Here is a 25,005-nt window from a genome sequence, read left to right as displayed (position 1 = left end):
TCATTCAACAAGACGTTCGGCTGTCTCCATAAACTCCGACCAGCTCGTCGGAGTTTACGGAGACGGCCGCCATTTTGACCCGCTTCAAATTTTAAAATGCAAATATCTAGAGTTTGAATTTATCAATTTTAAAACAAAATATATATTAAGTATTTTTAGAAGTGTTTCTATTAACCATAATAATATCAAAGAAAAAATTTTGAAAAACAAAAAAGTTGTAAAAATCCATTTTTGAAATTCGCTTCCGGTGGTGACCGGAAGCATCGACGACGCACAAAAAATTGGTCAGAACATCTACAAGTCATGCTCTATCATCTTTGACATATCTCCAGTTCATATCTTTAGCCGTTCTAGAGGAGATAGAAAGACAAAAATCCAATTCAAAATCAGAAAATTGGCCATTACATGGAACCGAAAGAGATTTTTTGAATTTTCTCCTCAAATGCACAAAGATCATAATAATGTCCATTATCCCTGAAAAAATCACTGAAAACCACTGAATACTTTTTGAGAAAACGCGTGCACAAAATATGGGAGGAAAAATAAGAATAACAATAATAATAATAAGAAACAGTAGAATCACTATAAGGTCTTCCGTGGAGACGGAAGACCTTAATAATAATAAGAAACAGAGTAAAAACAATATGTTCCCAAACTTCGTTTGGGGAACATAATAAGAAAAAAATATGTCTAAGGGTTTGATTTTTTCATTGGTATATTTTTTTTTTCTTACAAATAATTCAACCAGAGTAAAAACAAAAGCTCTGGACGGTCATCAATTATTACGGACTAAGTAACGTAGACCCACTTTGCATAAATCGGTACTGCATGGTGCTAAGTCAACCTATATATGACACTTCATGTATATTTTACACTGGGGTAGCAACAGCACACATTTTATTTTTTTTTTATTTTTTTTTTTTTGTAAAGAATCATTAAAAGAGACATTTGATTTTTGTAATGTTATATGTGATAACAGAGAAAGAAGAGTAAATGCTTCCTGATCGTTTCACTTGTGAAAACATCTAAGGCTGACGTGACATTAAAATGATGCAGCGATGCTGCTCCAGGTCAATAGACATATGCATGTTTATAATTTCACGAAACTTGTCTAATTTTTCTATAAATTAGAAATTTTGCACATTTGTTTCATTCATTCTTTATAAAATGTTGACAAATTTTCATGAATTTATCTCTGTCCTTTATGGAGTAAAGGTAAATGTCTCAATAATTTCCAAACAGCCCTTGTATTTTAAACAAAATTAATTCATTTAAATCTATGAGCAATTGAACTTTATGCAAAAAGTAACCTTAAATTTTTTCTTTCCTTCACTTTGAATCTTAGGAATATATACTGACTTATGTCAACAATAATTGCTGGTATTAATTGTTATGAAAATACATTTTCATGACCAGAAAAATGCCAATATTTCAAGGACTCGCTTAAGATGAATATAGATTTTAGGACAAAAATTTAACTCCCAAAAAAGTATATTTAGTTATTAGCATATCTAAGTTCTAATATAAAATCAGTATATTTTTCAAAATTTAAAACATATGTTTTTTAATTTTTTTTTCTTTTATTGTTTTATCGTGTGTTTAGCAATTATAAATCAGTGATAGAAATTTTAAATTGATAACAGTGAAACTGTTCAATGTATGTCTTATAGCTGAATATATTATAGCTTTAAAAAGTGGAATAATTATATTGTGGATACAATATTCCCTGGAATGCATGTAAAAGAAAAATTAACAGATCTTGAGAGAGAGAAAGGACAAAAAGACTAGCCATTCAGATGAAGGTTTGAAGGGATGAAAGAATTGAATTTTGCAATCATGCAAGGATAGCCAAATGAACTGAAAATTGCTACTTATGAAAAAGGCTTAGATATATAAACATAAAGCATTATGTTTTTTTAAGATCACAGTACAGTAATGACAGTATTCATTATAAAAGATCACAAAGAAACCAGAGTTTGCCAAAGTGGATCACTATATCTAAGAATACATTGACATAAAATCAAACCATGACAATTAGCCCTTTCACGATAACTGCGGTATTTTGATATTTATGTAGTGAAATTTTAAGTATGCCATACAGGTATCAAAATTGAAACAAATAATTTTCACCAGATATTAAATGATATGCTTTATATTCATTGAAAATAAAAATTGTATCGGAAACTATTGATAGATATAGTAATGCCACAGTTGCTTTGGGGAGTAGTCATTGTAAATTTGCAGTAATATTTTCACCCCAAGAGCAGTTTTCAACGTCTTGACAAAAAATTGCCCAATGAATTTTCCTAAAATTGATATGTTTTGTAACAAATATTATAAGTGACTTATGGTTAAAATATGAAGTGGGGTCATCACATTCTTTTTTAAGTTACATGCATTTCAGTACCCCCCCCCCCCCCCCTCCCTTCCTAAAATATTAAAAGACTTCATAAATTTTAATCTGATGGTTTGTTGCTGAACCTTTGCATAATCTGTTAATTAAAAGACTATTAAAAAAAACAATACGTATAGATTAATAAAATATTTTTTTTCTGAAAATCTTATGGTGGTTGCTCATTTTATACGTAGAGCAGAATGATAGCAGAATGGTATAAGTATCATGTACACAAAAAACAACAATATGCACTTTTTTTTTTTCCATCTCCAAAATATTCATTCCGTTATTATTTCAATATAAATATATATACATTCTAAACCAGTGCACAGTGGTCCAAGGTCCAAATTGTTCATGCTCTGAACATTCATCGAGGTCTCTGCACTGTGACTTGGAATCGGAAAGGGAGGGGGAGGGGGGGTAGTCACTTGAACACATTGAATGAGTAGATTATTTCAGAGAACTTGTATCTGCAATCTATACCGTATATAAAATAAATCCTAGCTATTATCTTATTTGACAAATTTTATTGATTTGCTATGTAATAGTTACATTTGCAAATATTTTTCCTACACATTCATTGCAAGTTAGAAAACAGTTCATTTTCTCATGAACTAGGTAAGACTACATATCTCCATTGTGACGTCATAATGCCACACTTGAAGTCAAAACTATAGGCATAGTGCAAACTGTTTTGTTTCCAAAATAATGGTTGAATGACATTGATAAATTTGTGCTTCATGATCATGCGGTTCATGAAATATGCTGAGGTGAAAAGTCTTTGTTCATGTCCTCGTGAATTTTCAAAAATTAAATTAATTTTTCAAATATATTCCCGTGCACATGATGATTTAAAATTTTTTTTTAATGTATAATGTTATGCTCAAAATAATTTTCTTTCTCTGGTATACCTGGTACCTCCGTAGTTCCTCAATTGTCAGAGTTAACCTCTCTTAATTTCGTCTGTCATTCTTACATGCGTATTTTTTGCTAGATTTGTGAAAACTTGCAAAAAGAAACCTTTCTTTTCTCTTCAGAAGAAGTGTGTTGAGTTTCAATTTTTTTACCAAATACGACGCATAAAACAATTTACTACAACAAATATTTACGCAATATATGTGCCGATGATTCAATGTTTACAATGTACATGCACAGGTAGGTTAAGGCTTCCCGTAGAATATGACAGTGCACTCTGTGCCTTCACATCTCTGAACTACCAAAATATGACGTCATAATGGAAAATGACGTCAGGCCACTGCAAACTTGAGGTGTTATGACGGGGAGAGTGTCATTAATTTTACACTTTATTTCAAACTGCATGTAAAATGCTAGATAGCTATTGCAAAATTCACGGGTCGTTAAAGGTTTTTTTAAGTCTTATATGTCCGAATACTTTAAAAATACACCGCTTACCTACCCTTGATTGAAATTCATCATGTTCAAAATGCTTGTGAAAAATATACTTTTGAAATGTTCACTGTTTTATACCCGTGGTTGGAGGTAGAATTTATTTTGTGTGTATAAAAGAGTCTGGCGCAGGTGATTAATGAGGATTAATCTGAGAATTTTTGTGGAAATCTGTAAGAAGAGGTTGTTCTCTAACTGAATCTTGCTTGGGAAAAATGTGTGTTGGCTTTGTTTTAATACAGATTACGATATTGTGTGGAAAATACCCTCAAATTTGTAGGTAAGTTGAATTTCTCAGGAAATATTTTGTACCCAAGTAATACTACGACATTTCCCAAGCACATTTCGCATACACAAGGATACGATGAGTTTATTTATATAACAAAATGTTAATAATTATTGTGTTAATCAGCTGCGCCGAAGCGATTTATATGAAACACTTCAAAAAATTATAAATGACCGTCACGTGATCAACAAAGTCATGTGATATCATAACAAATATGCTAATATATAGCCGAGGAAACCCTTTTTATAAATTGGAAGTACTAAGGTTCAATACTTATAAATTAAAACCAAAAACGACCTCGCAATGACATATTATGTTTTGAGCGCATTTTAAAGCTTCGGGAAGCCTTAACATAGCTGCGTGGTCGATGTAAGCGTTGGAAATGCTAGAGAAGATCTTACAGAGGAAAACGATTTCCTCTGCAATATTTTTTTAAAATACGTTCATGTCCAGCATGCAACCTGAAACTGGTGTATATGAAAATCACATTTGTTTATGCTTCCATATAGGCCTATATATTCATTATAATCACTGAGAAAATCACGCTGTCTGAAGCTTCTAGGAAATGATTATCTATTCATAGATGTAAATCCTATAGTAAAAAAAAACGATCTCAAATAAAATTCTAGTATTTTAGTTAAAACTAGAGGACGTAAAGATCCAGGTATGAATTAAATTTATTTATGAAATAGATTACATCGTTCAGAACTACGACAAAGGCTAGACGTGTCAAAACGAAAAAAACACATGGATAAAAAAAATCTGTGTCGACACTCACCAACACTCTGCAACATCAGATCTTTAGGACCTATTTTATTCTTTCTCTGTTTTAAAAATATTGCCACAAAGACCTTTTGTCATGGGCATATTCATAATCACGCTCCTTATTCCGAAAATGGTTACCGTAAATCTTCTTTTTTTAAACATCACATGAGTCGATCACGTGACACCATGCAATCGCTTCCTTAATTATCTGTCAACAAAAACTCCGCCAAACATTTATTAATTTGCCCTGCAAAAGAGTAGTACCGCAGTTATCGTGAAAGGGCTCATTAATCAGAACTTTTCTTCTGGAACTTGTTATTTTATAAAAAAAAAAAATTAACACCTGATGTCAAAGTATAACTTTAGTAAAGAACAATTTTCAGCAAAAGGTAAACGTTTTTACTACATTATTTTTGTTTAGTTGAAAAAGGTTGAGCTTGACGTCAATATAAGGCCAAATAACACTTTAAACTTTGAGAAATTTCTATTCACAAAATATGATCAAGAAAAAGATCAATTTGTATTAAGAATACCATTCTGATTTCTGAATGAAATTTTGCATTATGCAGAATTAGCAACAACATCAAAAAGTACCTTGGTCAACAAATTCAGTTTGTACATGATAACTGATACCAGATAAATTTGTATGAAACACCTTTCACATATTGATTTATTAGGTTGTATTTTCAAATCCTGCAAGCATTCCAATAGGCATATCCATCACTATGCTGTTATGAAAAATATTAGGGGAAAAGTGTATTCATTTGATGCCTTCCACATGTTCCTTATGTAAAATTAAATTCTGCTTGACGTCTTGTATTTTTACATAAATAATATATGCCAATTGCTATGAATCTCATATTTATTTTTTTTTTGGAAGCAATAATATTTACAGTTGTCAGGTAGCTCTGTTTGTAGAGTAGCTCTCTGGAGGTGAAGGGATTCGAGCTCAAATCCTGGTTTGGTCTTTCTCCCCCCGCAATTGGCCAGATAGCTTAGTAGAGTACCCGTGTAGATTTCAGGGGGCTTGGATTGGAATTCTGGTCTGGTCCATCACATTTTCTCCCTTCCTGTTACATATATATTAATAAACAACAGATTTTCATTATCCATAAAAAAAGATCAGCTATATAATAGTTTGGGACAGAAAAAGTGACGTTTTGCTCATCAAAAAAGGAATATATCTTTAGGGATTACTGACTGTATGAACGTCAAAGGTATGCATTAGAAATTTCTTAATTTTATCCTTTTTCTTGGTTGGTTACAACAAAACTCAGTACAAGTTAAGATTACTCTTGCCTGCTAGAAGTTCACAGCAAGATACTTTTGACTTGGCACCGCGTAACCTCCAGCCCCCATTGTAAAAATTCTCCCCGCTGAAACCCAAGTTGGAAGTTAAATAAATTGTTTAAAATTCAGGCTTTAAACATTAATGAATGACAAGAAACAATAAATTTTTCACTATTTGCGATGAAACTTAGTACATTTAAAACAATGTAAATAAATTAGCAATAAATCCATTATAATTTTTAAAATCGAAACAGAAATTAAAACAAATTGTCTGTTTGAAATTTGGGAATGGAAGGCAGAAAATCTTATGAAAAGAAACTAGTTTTCCACTATGAGATAACTGAAATTTTCGTTTTCTGGCTAGCAATCCGCAAAATTAACATGAAGTCAAATCGAAAGTAATTCTGGTGACAAAATGAAATAATGACGATTTTGATTATTGAACAATGATGCATACTGAATAAAGTGGATTTTATGATTTCTTGTGATTTTTATACCCAATGCAAACACATAGGTACCTGAGAATAACTTGTTTACAGTTTATTTCATGCATAAGATGTTCTCCCCAAAATCTCAGGTGGAACGAGCTTGTTAGAATATGGCCTTCGGATGTAAGAGTCTGAGGTATTTGAGGAGCGCAGGGACATTAACCTAGGATCTTACTTGAAGTAGTAAAGATATCATCAGGATATATAATTCTGTAAATGTTAATCTGAAAAAAGTGTTACTGATAAAATTACAAACCAGTAAAGCTACAGTCTCATCAGAGACCAATGCTATTTCAGTTTATCAGTTACAAGTTTTGAAAATCATAAATAAGAACAAATGAATATACAATAGACAGTGCTGGAAGAGGTTTAGTGTATTTATCACTATTTTAACTATTGTGAGGACAATGAACAAACCTCAAGACATTTCCATTTTTCCCATGCATAAGAAATCAGTTTTTCCTTCACTTGTCTATAATTTTTATTCATGTAGTATTAAATTAAAAATCTTGCTACAGAAAGACATTAGAAAACAGATCATGAAATGGTCCTAAATTCATTTGATTTGTTTATGCTGAAGCTTTTACAGCAATAAATTGATTTTTTCAGAATTTGTATTCCTCAGAACTCATGTATTTAGATTAGTCTGTCAACACCACATGCAGAATCTCATGATTCTTGTCAAGTGTTTCACCGAAGTAACATCTTGGAAAAGAATGACACTTCTGGAACCCACATTTATAGAGACATGAGACCTGAGTTTCTCATGAGGTGATCTACAGTTTAAAATGGCATAATAATATTGAATCACAGTTTTGCGTGTGTGTGTGTGTGTGTTTTTGAAGGGGGGGGGGGGGGGGGTCTTTATGACTATTATTACTGAAATCTCTGATACATGGTTTAAGAGGAAAAATTTTATTATGCACAATGGGCTAATTCCTTTATTCATTCATTATGCCACTCGTTGAATTTGCTCAAGTTTACTTCTTCTCTTGACCAAATTTCTTCCACAGTCTTTGAAGTCAACTCTTGTTTCTTATAGACACTATGAAATAATAGCTGTGCTCTTCAGAACATGTGAAATATGTTGCTGTGAAATTTTCTTCAGGATTTTTGTCTTGGTTTGACGTAAGTTTGTAAACAAATGAAATACCTTGTGCATAGTTTCTGTTCAATGTTTATAGGTTTAGTACTATTATTAGACAATAAAAATCATTTGTCTTTAAACAAGTGGTGATGAATAGTGAGTAGTCTTTGGCATTCTTTATTCTTGTTTTTCTTTTACTATCTTGTAGGTAGAATTTTATGTAAAATGTTTTACTTGGCAGATTCTTAGGAAAAATCCTATAGGTTATTTTTTATGTAGAGAAAGTTCTCTTTAATATGATTGGCTTGTTTCAAAGACACTCTTTGATCTTTAGTATAAAGAAGTTAGCACTCACAGAAGTCATCAATTACAACAACCTTTGGTTGCTGCATGTGACTTGTATTTTCAAAATGAGTGAGTAGGTTAAGCTTTTGCAGCAGATCCATTATCAAGTAAATTAATGTACATTATCAAGTCAAGTCCTATCCTGACTAGTCATGCATGAATGATGTATCTAGGGAAGCACCAGACCTGCTTTGGATGTTGCATGTTACCTACTTTTTCAGGATGATGAAAGAGGTTTTGGAGCAGGGCCCTTCCTAAGTAATTTTAAAACACTGCTAAAACCTAACTTGATCCAGTGTCAATGTTTGTAAGGATGCAAACATCAATAGACTTTCTTTGAATATGTACTTGTTTTGTTTTTGTTTTGTTTTTTTTGATCAGTGGTCAGATGACAATTTGAGACCAGATCCATTCCCAAGTTACTGTGTGCCATACAGTCTGGACCAAACTTGCATGGATGATGCATTTAATGAGAGATAATCCTTGGTAAAGATGCTGCAAATAATGTGTATTGTTAGTGGTTTAATAAATGACCTATATTGATGAACTTACTATTGAATCTTTCTGAAAATTTAATTGGTAAAAAAATTTTCCTTGCTTCAAGATAAAAGTCATGGAAGTGAACTTTAATTACCCATATGCCTTTATCGTAAAGAAAATACACGGAACTCACTGTGAGCTGGTTTCTTTAGTGTTTTGATTTTCGTGCTAGCATCAACTTCCTGATTCAGTTGTCTTCTTGACACCCTTGGATTGTCAGATAATTTTTGAAATTGTATCATGTAGAATATTATAATGCTTTTGATTATAGTTGTTGAATAATGATTTAATTCATGGCTACCTAAGAGTAGTTCTTAAAAGCTGCTGGGTATGTTACCCATATGTATAGTTTTTGTTTTGCTTTATTTGGATTTCATAAAATCCTAGAAACCAGCACTCGGTAACTAAATTACAAAATGGAGAAAAAAACACATTATAAATAGACATGCTATGATCAGTCTGATGTTAAAATTACTTTGGAATCATTTTAGTTTGTGGGGGGTCAGTGTTTGAGGGCAAGCAAAATTTTACTTTTGCTTGTCTGATGACAGATAGCCATTGAGCCTAATTGAATACTGCTGAATGATAAAGTTCAAAATTTTATCAATTGCCCCCAAGAGCAAATCTACTCCATATTCAAAAATAGTATAGTCTCTCTTTGTACTCTAATGTTTTACTTGTTTTTGGCAGTTCTGTAATTTAATTACAGTACAAATTGATTTGAATTTAAAAAAAGAAAAATAATATTGCTCTTAACCTTAAGGTTTGAATTTGAGCTGTTTTCAAGATTTTCAATGGAATTAATACAGTCTTGACTACCATTATATTTCATATTTAATGGAAATTTCTCTCTTGAAAATCAGATTTTTTCCAGGATTTGCTAACACACTCATGCAGAATAATTGACTTAATGAAAAGACCCCTGTGGAAGTAGTTTATCAGATAAAGTTATAGCACTGTAAATAACAGAATTTTTTTCATGCAGGAAAATTAATCATGGAAATGTCACAAAGGGCTCTTTCAATCCTAATTATATGCATTTGATAAGGGATTGTTGGGCTAATGATGTGCTGTTAATGGCAAATATATAAATATAAATGATATATTGATTCTGTGTTTCAGTCATGAATTCTATATTGTTAATCAATGGCCTTGAATCAAGATTTTCTAAAATAAAATATAGCATGTGAGTAGAATTTAATTTTTGGATTGGGTCTGAAATTCATCATTTTTCAAATTATTGTATAAAAATTTTCATTTGGAACTTAGTTTGATAATATTATTATGTAAATAGATTATATGGTCACAGGTGTCTGCTATTGCCCAACAGCTTGGTTGTTGAAGGGAATTTTGTTACAAATTATTAGTAAATTGCAAATAAAGTTCTATAAGCCTAAAATAGACATCCTGTCTATTGCACACCTGATTTTTTTTTTATACATTATTTGCAGGATATGTCATAAGATATGACATCTTCACAAGTCAAGTAGATATACAGATTCTGTATCATCTTACAAGATTAAGTCGGTAAAATTGACACTGACATTGTTATTTGTTGAATGGTTAGTGAATCAGCATCAAGGAAGGAGGCTATATATAGGCTCATTGTGTTCATGAAAACATGAAAAAACCCCAGATATTTTAAGAATTGTTATTTTAAATCTCAGGAAGTATTTTAAAGTAATTTGGACAAAATAAAGCAGTCGGCATCACTTAGAAAATATTGTTTATTCATTGGTTGTAAGTTTCACATCAACAATCAATGAAGTTGGGTAATAAATCAACAAAAACAAAAGCTCAAAAATATAAAAAGTAAACTTTCACATAATTTGAAAATATTTTTACCATAAGCTTACTTTAAGATTCCTTTTAGTTACTTACAACTTGCTAAAGAGGTGTTGTTTCATTACAAGAGTCTGTTTCATTAAGATGGGTACTTTGGGACCCAGACTGAAGTTCATATATTCTTCGGCGATGTCTACAACAAACTGAGCACAGCATATCCCACAATTCCAAACGAAATGTCCGCGAGAAAAATAAACACATGAAAAAGATGATGGTCGTGTTGAGCCAAGCCATGTAGTGAGCAGTAAAACGGGCCTTTGTCAGTTGTATCATGAGTTCATAGTCATGTAGCCATGATGGTGGGTATGTCATGTCCACAACATTGATAATGGTCGCAGGCATCACAAGAAGAAAGTAAAACATGGAGGTGCCCAGTGTTGTATATGTAAAAAGCAAGGAGTGATGCTCCCGTGTCTGATGAGCCTTAAAAGGTCTTTTCAAGCAAATTCCAGTGAAAATCAACACATTGAAGATGAAGATCAGTGCTAGTGGAATATAGGAGTAGAAGCTTGCGGCCACCCACGGCCAGATCAAGGAATGGATGTCATTTTCTCGGTGGTAAGGATAACAACCAGAGTTGTGCATGAGTTCAAAAGTCCACATGGCATGAATGCTTATGACCACTAAACCAACAAAAATGATAATGGCTACAAATTTGGCCATGAAGATTGTGCACAGGGAAGAGAATTGTTTGGGATGCCATATAACAACGAAGCGGTCAACCATCATGGCCACCACAAACCAAATTCCCGAATAGGAGATAACTCTGCTGATGAATTGCCATACACGACAAAGCCAGTCTGCTTTTTCATCCAAAGATTTTTGGTTGAAGATTTTAGTGATCCACTCTGTTCCCAGAAAGAGGTAAAGCATAAGCAGTGAGCTACAGGCATAGGCTGTAATGTAAAAACTAATGGAACACTGGCGGATGTTTTTCCTTTTCATTACGAAGATGGTCAGACAATTGCTAACAGTTCCTAGGATGATGAGAACAGGTGGAAGATACACCTGAAACAGAAGTTCCAGCAATTTCAACTCGGATTCCGCTCCTGAAACCCGGGGTTCATAATTTTGTTCAGATGATGGCATTTGAGCTTCAGAGGAGGATGTCAGATTGGGCATTTTTGAAGAATTTGTCATCTTCATTCTTGGAATGAACTAATTTCTTTTCTTCTGAGCTTCTTTATAAGATGAACTTTTTTTTCCAATTCTTTTCACAGGAATTTCAATGCTCACTCTCCAAATTGTGGACTACAGATTAATCATGGCTAGTATTGATTTCATAACTACATTGTCATTTCTTCCACAGGGCACTCTGATCAGTGAAGATTGCCCGTCTTTAATTTAGCGACCTTTTCTGGAAGGAAAGAAAAAAGGCTTTAGTGAATTTATCTATTTGAAGCTAAAATACACCTTGCATCAGTAAGCATGCAGACACAAATTGTTAATTGTCTTCTGCTAACATTAATGCATGCTGATAGAGTTTTTCAGAGAAAAATTGATTTAGGGATGGTGATAATTTTACATTAGAATTTCACGTGATTACCCACCTGCTTTATATTCCAGCCTTAGTTTTTCAGTGTCTTTTATTGAGATGTTTTCTCCATTTTTACTGCATCCAGCACCGGATATCTAGTGGCAATAGTTCAATTAAACAAGCTGAATTAATCCCTTTTATAGTTCTCTGAATTGTGATGCTGTAGATTAGATCCCTATGTACCTGCAAGCTGTGTCTACAACTATTTTAGAATATATGGGTTTTCAGGTTTCTTTTTTACTCCCTCTGTAACATGTGAAATAAATTTTCGACAAAAATAAATAAAACGTTGCTTTCTTGTCGTAAATGTTTCCACCAGTTGTAGACCAGTTTTAATACCCTCATACGTCAGTCTTTCGGAGTGTAAAACATGGAATTTTAGTTGCTGCTGATGTCAGAAGTGGAGTAGATTCAATAAAATATGTACTTGAGTCATGTCTTGCAAAAAGTTACGATGTAGGGAAGGGTCGTAAAAAAATAATTTCCTTCATTAAATAAGCCGTGTTAGTTGTCACTAAAATCTCTTTGGGTTAGCGTTGGGTGGTAATTGAATAATAGGCTTCCTTTGTGTGTAAGGTAACTGTAGTTTTTTTGTGTCGTTAGATGATAATTAAAATCACAGTTAATATTTTAACACATCACAAGTAATTGCAGAAATCCTTGAAATTAAGTTTGCGAAAATTAAGCTTTGTGAAAATACCAAATTTTCCTTGTTAATCGAGAGAATTTTTTTTTCACAAGTTGACAAGTTAATAAAGTTCTGAGCAGTGCACTACAATGACAACAGAACAAAAGTTGCTTCTCCAATGAATGACTTTTGCAGTGAGAGAACAGATTTATAATTGATCGCTGACTGCCTTGAAAGAGATTGGGAGTATTTACCAAGTATTGATTGACAGGTGTTTCTGTGATGGGAAGCATAGCATGTAAATTCAATGATGGACAAGTCAAAGTTACCTCCCCTTTTTAGCACTCTCCTGTCACTGCAGTAGAATTGGTAGGTGGTACTTGTCAAGGATATTTTTTATTTGTATACAACCTTCTTACTCTTGATATTGTACAGATTAAGTTTTTTTCTGGGATCAATATGTCAGTTTGATTTATTGTGAAGGAAAAGGGGATTATTAGAAATAGCGAATTAACTGGTGTAATTATGGCAAAAAACAAAGTTGTGAAATATGGCATATTTATGTGCCTTTATTAATAACATTAGATTTACCCTGTTTCACTCTGAACATGAATCAAGGTTCTGAAATTAAAATGAATATGTGTTTCTGGCCAGATAAATGGATTTTTTATCGGGAAAGTTTTGATACCGTTAAGAATACATGTATTTTATGAATGCTATGAATGACAAATAATATGTTTTTAAACATTAAACTGTCAGAATGCATTATAATACAAATTTTGATGTTGTTTTGGTGTTCTACAAAAAGATACATCAAACGTGTTATTCAATTTCTTTTACAGCTATTTTCATTGTCTTTAAATCAGGCTTCCCGAAGACGAGTAATTTCTTTTTTTTGACCTAGTACATTTGCTCTGTGGGAGTTTGTTGGAAATTCATTATCGTTTTGTATTGTTTCAAAGTAATCTGCCCAGCATGAAACTTTGTCTAGAGCTATTAAATGAACATAAAATTGGTTATCTTTCTTCCACTCGTGTTAAAAAAAAAAAAAGTTCTACGAATTCTCCTTTCTCTTTACTGTTTTGAAGCAAATTCTTCTTATTACATATTACATTTGGCTGTGTATTCTTTTTAGTACCTTGATGGAAAGCAACTAAATGCTTAAATTCACTAAATGTCTTGCACTTATACACATGAATAACAACATTAAGAAATGTGCTATTTCTAATCAAATCTCTGCTAACTTGTTCAAAAATTAATTTCCGCCAAATATCGTATGTGCTAAATATAATACTTAATGTACACTGTTATACCCCTGGCTTAAAAAGCAGGGGTATAAATACATCCTTCAATATATTAAAACCAATTTACTTTGTAAAGTAAAAGTTAATTTTGACCATGAGATGAATGTCATCCAAGAAGGTACCAGTTTAAAACTTTTAAGTTCTTTATTAATTTTTAGCTCACCTGAGCCGAAAGCTCAAGTGAGCTTTTCTGATCAAAGAGTGGCTGACATCCGTCTATCGTCTGTAAACTTTTCACATTTTCAACTTCTTCTCAAGAATCACTGGGTCAATTTTAACCAAACCCTAATATATGCTTAGTCAAAGGGAATGTAAGTTTGTTCACAGGAAGTGCCGTGCCCTCTTTAAAGGGGAGATAATTAAGAATTCGTGAAAATTTGGTGGCATCTTTTAAAAATCTTCTTAAGAACCACTGGGCAAAAAAAGATGAAACTTATGTGAAAGCTTCAAATTTGTTCATGTCATATCCCCAAGGGGTAGGGCCAGGCAACAAGAAATGGTCAAAGGTTTACAAAGGAACATATAGGAAATGTCTTTAAAAATCTTCTCGTGAGAACAGTAAAGCTATGATTAGTCATATTATTATAACAGAAGTATCCTCAGGTAGTGTAGATTCAAGTTTGTTCCAATCATATCCCCATGGGGAAGGGCAGGGCAACAACAGGGGGTTATAGTTTACCATAGGAATGTATAGGAAATATCTTTAAAAATCTTCTTCTCAAGAACAGCTAAGATATTATTTGTCATATTAATATAGAAGTATCTTCACATAGTGTAGATTTAAATTTGTTCAAATCTTGACCCCTGGGGGTTGGGTGCAGGCACAACACTGGGGCCAAAGTTTTAGGTAATATCTTGAGTAAAAGGAAAACCTATATATCCCTTTTAAGTACCTGATCATACACGTTATGTAGAAAATATCTCTAAGAATCTTCTTCTCAAGATTAACTAAGCCATTATTAGTCATATTTATACAGAAGCAACCTTAGGTATTGTAGAATCAAGTTTGTTCAAATTATTATAATGACCCCTCAGGGATTGGAAAGGGACCACAGAGGGTCAAAGTTTTACATAAGAATGTATAGGAATCATTTTGAAAAAATCTCCTGCTCAAGAACAGCAAAGCCATGATTAGTAATATTGATATGGAAACATCCTGAGGTAGCGTAAATTTAAGTTTGTCCCCACAGGGGTTGAGGTGGGTCACATCAGAGGGTCAGAGTTTTGCATAAGAATATATGGGAATCATCTTGAAAAAATCTGCTGCTCAAGAACAGCAAAGCCGTGATTAGTCATATTATTTAGAAGCATCCTCATTAGTGTAGATTTAAATTTGTTCAAATTTAGGTAGGGTAGGGTGGGGCAACAATGAAGGATCAGAGTTTTACAAAGGAATATATTAGGGGGAAAACCTTTAAAATTCTTCTGCTCTAAGACAGCAAAGCCATGATTAGTAATATTGACATGGAAGCATCCTTGGGTAGTGTAAATTTAAGTTTGTTCCCCCTCCCACAAAAACTTTTCAATATTGAACTGATTTCTGCTTCTTCTTAGCAATTATGCTCAGGTGAGTGATGTGGCCCATGGCCTTTTTTTGGGGGGGGGGATCCTTAAAAAAATCCTCTCTTTACATCTTTGTATTCATAAATTAAAAATCAAGTTTTTCAACAAATTAATATGATGTTGAAAATACAAAGAAAAAAGCTTAGTGTGTTTCAGATTTATTATAGAGTATATACAATATTTGAAGTTTAAATCTTAATGGTAAAAGAAAAAAAAGTGCAGGTGAGCATTGTGACCTGTGAGCATCAATGTGTTATAAAACAGCATAATATATGACAAAGTAAAAAAAAAATCAAATGTAAATGGATAAGCTGATGATGCTTTATCATTCACATCATGTCATTTAATAGGTAGAATCTTCTCTAATGTCATACAAGTCGAATGTGTCAGTCAATTAGCAGACAAAAAAGCTCTTTGTAATATAGCAGTAATTACCTAAATCAAGTCAATGTAATGGTTCTGAAAACCATTGTCATTACCTGTTCTCTCTGCCTTCGTCTTGTTTCATCCAGCATCTGATGGAGACTGACATTGTGCCATTTTGTTCATGAACAAAGTCATTTAGACTATGTGGTGTCTATATCTTGTTAAGGCCATCATACGATGCACCCAGTCACTTCAGATGAAACCACGTATTTGTTAATGGAGACTCGGAGGTTGTTAGTCGGTCAGCTGATATTGTATTACTAGATGCATCGTTAGGTGCTGAACTTGATTGAACTTTGTAAGAATGAAAAATAAAGTTGTTGGCTTTTTATTCCCTGATTTGTGGACAACTTTGGGAAGGGGGGGGTTGGGTTTTCAACCTAGTTCATGATCTGGAGTACGGCACCAACGGGTTATGACCTCTGTTCCAAAAAGAGAAAACTATGGTGTATATTTTTTCTTTGTGAGAATTTAGGACTTCATTAAGAAACAAGAAGATAACCAATGTCTAATTATAGAAATTCTGTTGAATTCCACCCAAGTAGTCCATAATGTTTACTCGAAAGTTAACTGTTTGTTCATTTTGGATAACACTCTTAGATGAACTGAATACATTTGAGGCTATAATTTCTGAATTTGCTGTAAAAAAGGAGAACTTGTGATCTGGATTTTTCATGCCTGTCTTTCATTTCTCAGTTTATTTGCTCATTAATCCTTTTGTTTTTTGTGTTTTGCATTTTGATTTCTATGAACATATCTTGCACAACATCTTTGTGTTTACTTCATTCGGAAGTTCTTTCACAATAAAAGAACATTAAGGTATACATCAAGAATTTTGATTGCACCAACAATTTTAAACTAATTAACATCCCCCATGACAATGACTTTTGATTTCCTGATTTTGTATCTTTATTTATTTTTTTTTTTATTATTATTATTTTTTAGATGAATCTTTTTATAAATATAAGAACAGATACAAATTTTCTTGAGAGTAGTTACATGTACTGGCACTCTGGCTTTACATTCCCTGAATTTGTAAAACTCAATGTTATCCATGTTGCATATTCCAAGTTTAAAGTAATTTTGATCATAAGGATACTGTATACAGGATTATTTTTGCCCTATAACACTTGCAAACAATTTTGCCCCATTTTAAATTTCCCAGACACAGTTGTATTTAAGAGATGATGCTGTCTTTTTTGAATTTGCCCCATAGTAAATTTCCCCAGCTGCATTCATTTCCAGAATTTTGCACTGCATATCCGACAATTTTTATTTACATTACTGACGTATATTTTTACATTTCCAGAAAATTTAGAGGTACCTTTCCAGCAATTTAATGTTAACTAAGTAGGTGGAAATAAAATTTTAACAAAATATAAAGATTACACTTATTTCAAACCACATTTTTCAAATAAAAATATTACAATACACTGTCCATGCAGCTCTAAGTCTAATTAAAAGTTTTGTTTGAGTTAATTAAAAGAGTTTGCAATTTTTGTTAACTAAATTGAATAATGTCTACTGAATTATATGTCAGTGACTGTGCTGAATTTATGTTGGATATCAATGATTTGTTCTTGGTTTATTCTTTAAAATAAAGTCTTCAATTCTGTTTTCATTGTCGGGAAAGTGCTTTATGATAAACGTCGGAAATGAAAACTGTGAAATGTCAGAAATGAAAACTATAAAATGTCGAAAATGAAAAGTTGAGTATTTTTTTAAAAATTCCAGAAACGAAATGCAGCCATTCGCCTACTTACAAAGAGGTGAAACAGAAGCAATACAGAGTAAATAGTTTGTACAAAATAAGCTAATGTAAATATTTATTGATCTCTTCTAAATGGTCTGAAATAATACTGATAATAAAAAAAAAACCTTTCATTAATAAAAGTCAGCTGGTTTTGACATTTGTAAGTTTCTTTTTTATAATTAGTTGGTAAATATTGGAAGAGTTTTTCATTTAAGTGCTGTAAAGGTTAAAGGTTGGCTGAATGATACTTTTGAATTACAGGTAATAGCTCTGCCCACATTTTGAAATGATAGGGCAATCATATTGTATTTCTTAATTAAAAGAATTACCTTATAGAATATCAAATTTCAAAATAGTATGATAACCTGCATGTATACAGGATATAATTATGATATAGTAGTCTAAATGACAGCCTGTGTAGAATTGAAAAGTCACAAAATCATTCAGGGCCCTTAAATCATGCTTCCACTGAAGACTCTCTCCTTTATAATGAAAACCAGTTCCTTCATCAATCAGTAAATGCCAGTAAACTGGTCAGAACTGGTTTTTCAAGCCTACTGCATGTATGGATTTATTATGCAGTGTGCTTTTCAATCAATGAAACATACAATGACATATTTAAGAAATAAAGTTCGCATTTTCGTGAATGTTGCAAGATAACATCCAAGGTTGAGAAATGTTGTTTTGAAATATAAAAGCCGAGGCATTAGCCTAGGCTTTTATATTTCAAACAACATTTCGAGTCCATAGAGGTTATTCTGCATCATTCATGACAATTAATTAGGTCACTATTTCGTGATTTGGCTGTTCCATGTAACACCAGAGGGTCAACTTCTTTGTTTACTTGTGTATCAATTGCAAAGGAATGCAGTCAATTAGAGCTTGTATAGGATTCCAAATATCCTGTAATTAGGGCCCCGCAAGGATTTGTGGGTGCCCTATAGTAAAATCCACCTGTGACATCACTCTTTTGTTTGAGCGCTCCATTATTTTTCAGAAATGGAGAGTTGCAAATTACATTGAAAACGGAATTTGTTATGTTCTTATCCTTCTTTCCGTGCCTCTACCGAGGAAAGAACTTAGAAAATTTTATCAAGTTTATTTTCACATAAAGAAAATAAATGTGCCACTGTTGAGAATCGAACCTGGTACCCTCACTTTCGGAGTCGGGTACTCATTTCACTGTGCTATCGAAGCTGTCGAGTGACACAGGATTAGAATAACTTCAGTACAGTTTTTTCGCCTTACTTTCTCTCTATATATATAAATTAAATATAAATTGAATACTACTAATATGTAATGTATATTTACAGTGAATCATATAAATATTCTTTATTATATATTAACAAACAATAAATACAAACATTTAAAAAGGTGGATTTTATGCAGGTTAATATACTTGTAGCGCTCCATTCCTTAAAAGCAATGGGCCTCGGCCCCTTCGGGGCTTCGGCTCCATTACTTTTAAGGAATGGAGCGCTACTCGTACATTAACCTTACGTAATCACTCTGTCTGTCTGTCTGTCTGTCCATCTGTCTGTCTGTCTGTCTGTCCATCTGCCATTCTTCCATCCACAAATTTTCTGTTTTTTTCTAATAACTTTTTTTTGTAGTTGACCAATTAAGTTCAAATTTGGTATGTTGGTTGAAGAGGCAGTAAGATATATTTTGATGCTAAGTTTGATTCTCTGTGTCATCCAGTTTGGAGCTGAGGTGGTGGGGTAGATTCCTTAACTTTACATTAGAATGAATGCCAGGGCAAAGAAAGAGATCACTGCTGAGAATGTTCCTATTGTAAACTATGAAAGCTGCAACTAGTCCCATGGGATTAATTAACTTTCCTCTTGAAGAAAATCCAAAGCATTATCTGTTTCTGTCAAATTGAGATTAATTAACACATCTGTCTGCAAATGAAGTTTGTTTTGAAGTAAAGGTAATTCTGAATGATGTTTACATTCTCTGAAATGTGGATTTAAATAATGTTCATACTTTATTTTGGTAAAATACACAATGAGTTATGATTTTATTGAATTCTTAAAACAAGATATACATAAAAGATATGTTTTTTTTTATTTTTTTTGTTTTTATTTATTTATTTAATTTATTTATTTACTCTTTTTTTTTTTTTTTTTTTTTTGCTGCCATATGTAAATTCAAGAATACTATTAATTTTAATAGGTAGTCCGATAATAAATTCATTCTATCATTACTGAAAAAGTTCTTACAGTAAACTTGGAAGAAAAGGATGAGAGAGTAGTACAATTAATCCCCTAGGATTAATTATCTTGTCTGGGGCAGAAAATTTTCCAGGCTTATCTTTATTTGTCACTTTAAGATAAATTAACCTTTGTCTGCATGCAACTGATGTTTGTTTTGAAGTTAAGATCAAGCCTGGGTGATATTTGCGTTCACAGAAGGCTGGCATTTTATAAAACACATGCTTTATTCTTGTTTATACATTTAAATGAGTTATTATAGATATGATGTTTTTTACTACCTTATGTAAATACAGGGATACTCTTTACAGGTTGTTGGATATTAAGGAATTATCTTGAAATTTAATAAATACAGTTGTTATTGCATATTCTTCTTCTTCATATATTTTTAAATTTTTGTAATCAATTAAAATTCTCATTCTGTAAGCTGCACCCTTATGTTTCTACCCCTCGACGGGGCCCTTGCTGACTGGTCAGTTTTCTAGTTATTTATAACTTTGATTGCAACATATATTAATTAATTCTTATGATTACAAAAGCTGTTGACGATTTAATTGCTTTAACAGTAAATTCACAGAGTTTAAAAAATGTTGGGGACGTCCGTGGAACAGTCCATTTAGCTATTAAAAATACAGTCATATGTTCAGCTGTTTTACACAATATACAACGTAGATGGCAGAAGACTAGACAACAACATAGTCTAAATATGTATTACATTCTAAAGTCATATATTTAAAGGCTGAGGTTTTCAACCGGTCGGTTTTCCTCAGGTAAGTTTGGTGTGGGGTGGAGCTTAATTGAAGCGGGTGAGAAGCCCCGAGGGAACGACGCTAGCTTGTGTATACCTACCTTTATACACAGGATGTTACCTGAATGTATTACCTGTATACGTTTTACTACGACATAGTAAAATGAAGTCATTGTTTTTCTTGTGTAGTTCAATTGAAATGTTGACCGTAAAATTCTGAAATAAAGCATGCGAAATGTTTTTGTTGCGGACAGTATCCTACTCAAATTCTTTCTTTTAAAAATAATCTTTTTTAATAATTTGACAATTTCAATTATACTGTATGTTTGTAAATTAATTTCATATGTTATAACGAATATTATAGGACCAAAATTTGTCGTTGTAAGTTGGCGACACAAAGGGAAGTAATTCAAATTGCACGTCGTGTACGCAATTTATATGAAAGAAGAAAGTGGGTCATAAATAAGTCTCTCAGAAATAATAAAACTCAAAAACGCTGTTTGGAGGCTAAATTGTGTAGAAATATAATTAACTAAATAAATATTTTTAGAAGATTAAATTCCTACGTGATTTTTCCATGACGCATTGTCTGTAAAAATGGCCAGGGCTTTGGACCGGGGGTGATTCCCCCGACAGCTGTAGGCAAAACGGGAATTGAATCATCTGCATTGTACTTTTTTCCTTCGGGATTCATAATTTCAAATATTATATGCAAAGCAAGATGTTATAATCCGAATATTTTCTCTTCTAAAACTGGTTATTATACTGTAAATTCGTCACCATGTCTTGAAGAAAAGCGAAACATATTTGTCTTATAAAGTTTCACTTGAGCAATATTACAATGTTGTCATACTTGTTTTAAAAAAATAATTTTATTTAATTCCATGATATTTCAAATGTGGGTCGGTATATTTTCTTAAGGTAGAATAAAAGTACGTCAGTTAAATTATGTTTTGACAAATTAGAATTATCGATTGTAATCGTGAAATAAAATCCCCCTTTTTAAATTACAATTTTAATATATAAGCATGATTTTTCTTATCATTTATTTAATTATTTGACAAAATGATTATATTTATGGCATATTCTTATGAATTTAAAAAAATGCCTTGATTGCTTCTTTATCACGTTGGCATTTGCGGTAGGCATCAAAAGCCTGAATGTAAATTCGATGGTCGGTACAAGCTCCAGACAAGGTACACAAGATATACCAATGGCAGAATACTAAATGTCAATCAAATCCAAGTATCCAATCCCAGGCTTAATTTCAGATGATTGACAGGGGTTCTAAGACCAGGTAAATTTGAAGGAGGTGCTTATTTCCTCCCCCTTTAAGGGGAAGAAGGACCTTGAGCTGAAAAAATACTTTGTCATTCAATTTTTTTTATATTTTGTATATTTCTATTGAAGTATGTCCCACATATCTTAAATCAGTTATATCATTAGGTTTCTTATCTTATTTTTGAGATATTGATTGACATATACTATGCCGTACAGTATTTAAGTGGAGTTTTAATTCTCCATGTTTCCGGGCCCATTACTCTGTCCACAATGGGATTTTTTAAGCATATATATAAAAATATGTTAGTGGACATGTATCTTTTAAAATATTTCAGAATATGAATAGGGTTTAAAATTCGAAAAAGCAAGTTTCTTCTATCACACTGCATCTGGGTAGGGAAAATTACATACTTTTTAAGACGACTGAAACAACAAAAAATTCTATCGTTTAATATTTTTTAAATTTAATTTAAAATGCAAGTCCTTCAAATTATTGATTAACTGTAAAAATTTCGAAGGGTGAAGCTGACCTTAATATTGCACAGGACATTAAAGAGGACATAAGCAGGACAAACACGTTTCATGTTAACATTTCTCAAGTATGGGAAAAAACAACTATCATGACATCACACATAAGCTGAATAAGCGAAATAAGATATACCTACATAAGATTTCCGTCATCAGCCATGCAAATTCCCCATTTCTCAAAACATTTCATTATATACTGATTATGACCTGTTTTAACATAAAAATACCACCCCTGTATTCACCAAGTATGATCTTGCTGTACTGAAGTCACTGACTTGTTGGACGTGCAGTTTAGGGAAACAGAGGAGTGGATCAATCTTTTTCATAATTTGTTAATGTTAACAAGAATGTAAAACTTTTTTAAATATATATATACATAAGATGGTAATTAAAGTAAAAGAATTGTCAAAAATTTATGCAAGAACTGATGCTTTACACGTTTTGCACTTATATAAATGGAGACTATGACGTAGTTAAACAGTCATGTGACCATGTGTCCTTCATCCCCTTAATTCTCCTTTACAAGTTTTATATGTGTTTCTGATCTGATAGTTTTTTGATGAGGTTCGTAATTTATTGGAGAATTATGGCTTTGGCACATCTTTGATCTTGGCAATAACTTGTAGAAATATCAATAATATAATATATAACATACTTAAACCTACTTTATATAATTATTTCTACTGTAAAAATAATACATAAATACCCTTGTCAGTGCCCAGTAGTCATGCTCCTAAGAGAATGAGTGCTAAGTATAATTTAAAAGAAAAATGTGGTAATTTCATCTGATATTTTAACTGACCATGGTATTGTCCAATTTTCTTGTCATTCAAAATATTTTAAACTGCTTTATTAAATTCATTAAGGCACAAAGCAAGTGAGGTTTACTTAGGCCATAATCAATAAGATATGTTTTTCTTTCTTTGTTAGTATTGTGTAGTTTGTTATGTGGTTTATGTATTCATTCTCCAATAGCTGCAAGAGTGAAGGACATTTTACTGAAAATGCAGAAGGTTTGAATGGACATTTTTTAATTAGTGGAAAATTTATAGAACATTTTAGCAGAAGAAAAATCAGTCACCTGTAAAAACTCTATAGCCATTTTAGCAAATTTTTAGCTCACCTGAGCCAAAGGCTCAAGTAAGCTATTCTGATCAAAAATTGTCCGTTGTCAGCATTGTTATCATCGTTAACTTTTCATATTGTCATTTTCTTCTCTAGGATCACTGGACCTATTTCAACCAAACTTGGTACAGAGTAATCTTGGGAGAAGGGGGTTCAAGTTTGTTCAAATGAAGGGCCACACTTTCTTTCAAGGGGAAATAATTAAGAAATAGTGAAAATTGGGTGGGGTCAATTAAAAATCTTCTTTGGAATCACTTGGTCAGAAAGGATAAAAAATTATTTTGTGAAAACTTCCTGACATAGTGTAGATTAAGTTTATTTAAATCATGACTCTGTAGATTCAAGTTTATTCAAACCGTGACCCCGGGGATGGAGTGGAGCCACTATGGGTAACAAAGTTTTACATGGGTATATATAGGAAAAAATTTCAAAAATCATCTCAAGAACAGCAAATCCATGATCAGTCATATTTAGGTGGAAGCATTGTCAGGTAGTATAGATTCAAGTTTGCGTGTTCAAAACATGACCCTGGGGGTTGTGTGGGGCCACAATGGGCAATCAGAGTTTTACATAGTTTCGATAATTTCTGCATAATGGGCGTTACCTGTTATGCAAATTATCCCATGTTTCCAACTGCCATTTATGCCCTAGCGTACCCAAAAAACTAGACAGTGATTCCTTAAAAAATTACATCAATGGTATATATGTAATAGGCCTGGAACAAAGTGAATTAGCATGGTTACACACCTACGTTACTGTCTCGCACCTGAAGTCCTTGACACTAAAAAATTATAAACCAAGAGCTTGGTCATTGAACTGATCATTTATGTACATGTTAGATAATTCTTTGTGTAGTTTTGTTATGTAAAGAAAACTAATAGGTGTATAAGTACTGTAAAATGATATTAATTTTGGACATTATTGTTCTAATAGGTCATAACAGATACAGTCAAAACTGCCATAGCGACCCACTGTATTAAGCGACTCACTCTCATATGTGACCGTAAAAATCCCTCCCTAGGCTTTTCCCTGTATATTTTACCTGCATTAAACGACCACCTGTCTGACACGACCAGCGACCATGATTTTTGCGACCATTTTTAGTTATTTCAGGCAAGTTTACCTTGATTTAACGACTCTGTAATTTCCGATTCCTTACTTTCGATTTCGGTCGAGCATGCTACGTTTTTGGGTTCCAACATCTACATACAAGTGTTTATATCATTTAATAATTATATATAGCGAGTTTAACAAGTAAAACAACAATTCAAAAATAAATACTTTTACTTACAATTTGATATTTATTGAATAAACATTAAAATTGAATGCATAAACATTCACGTTTTTTCTCTCCAAAGTTCGATCGCCATTTTGAAAGTGACGTTCGAGGTTGATCCCGATGAGTATCGTTTCATACTTTAAGGGCCTAATGGACATTTGGCTTTAAA

The 25,005-nt window shown here is 32.5% G+C and overlaps 2 protein-coding genes across 2 annotated transcripts in view; one reads left to right on the top strand and one right to left on the bottom strand.

The window, feature by feature from the left end:
• LOC133206309 (ATP-dependent RNA helicase DDX1-like) overlaps nt 1–25,005 on the top strand; it is a 214,382-nt gene that overhangs the window by 150,516 nt on the left and 38,861 nt on the right. The gene's annotated exons all lie outside the window — the stretch shown is intronic.
• Nucleotides 10,335–12,696, bottom strand: LOC133206030 (G-protein coupled receptor 183-like). Its single transcript, XM_061341937.1, has 2 exons — nt 11,999–12,696; nt 10,335–11,805 (listed from the first exon to the last, which is right to left on the bottom strand). Exon 2 carries the CDS (start codon nt 11,592–11,594, stop codon nt 10,491–10,493), a length of 1,104 nt encoding a protein of 367 aa, XP_061197921.1. The 5' UTR covers nt 11,595–11,805; nt 11,999–12,696; the 3' UTR covers nt 10,335–10,490.

Source organism: Saccostrea echinata, unplaced genomic scaffold (genome assembly GCF_033153115.1).
Source record: "Saccostrea echinata isolate AGI-Se365-2 ecotype Australia unplaced genomic scaffold, CSIRO_AGI_Sech_v1 ptg000054l, whole genome shotgun sequence".
Lineage (NCBI taxonomy): Eukaryota > Metazoa > Mollusca > Bivalvia > Ostreida > Ostreidae > Saccostrea > Saccostrea echinata.
This window is presented reverse-complemented; position numbering and strand designations above follow the sequence as displayed.

Coding starts and splice junctions, on each gene's coding strand:
- LOC133206030 (XM_061341937.1), bottom strand. CDS start 11,594: ATGAAGATGACAAATTCTTCAAAAATGCCCAATCTGACATCCTCCTCT.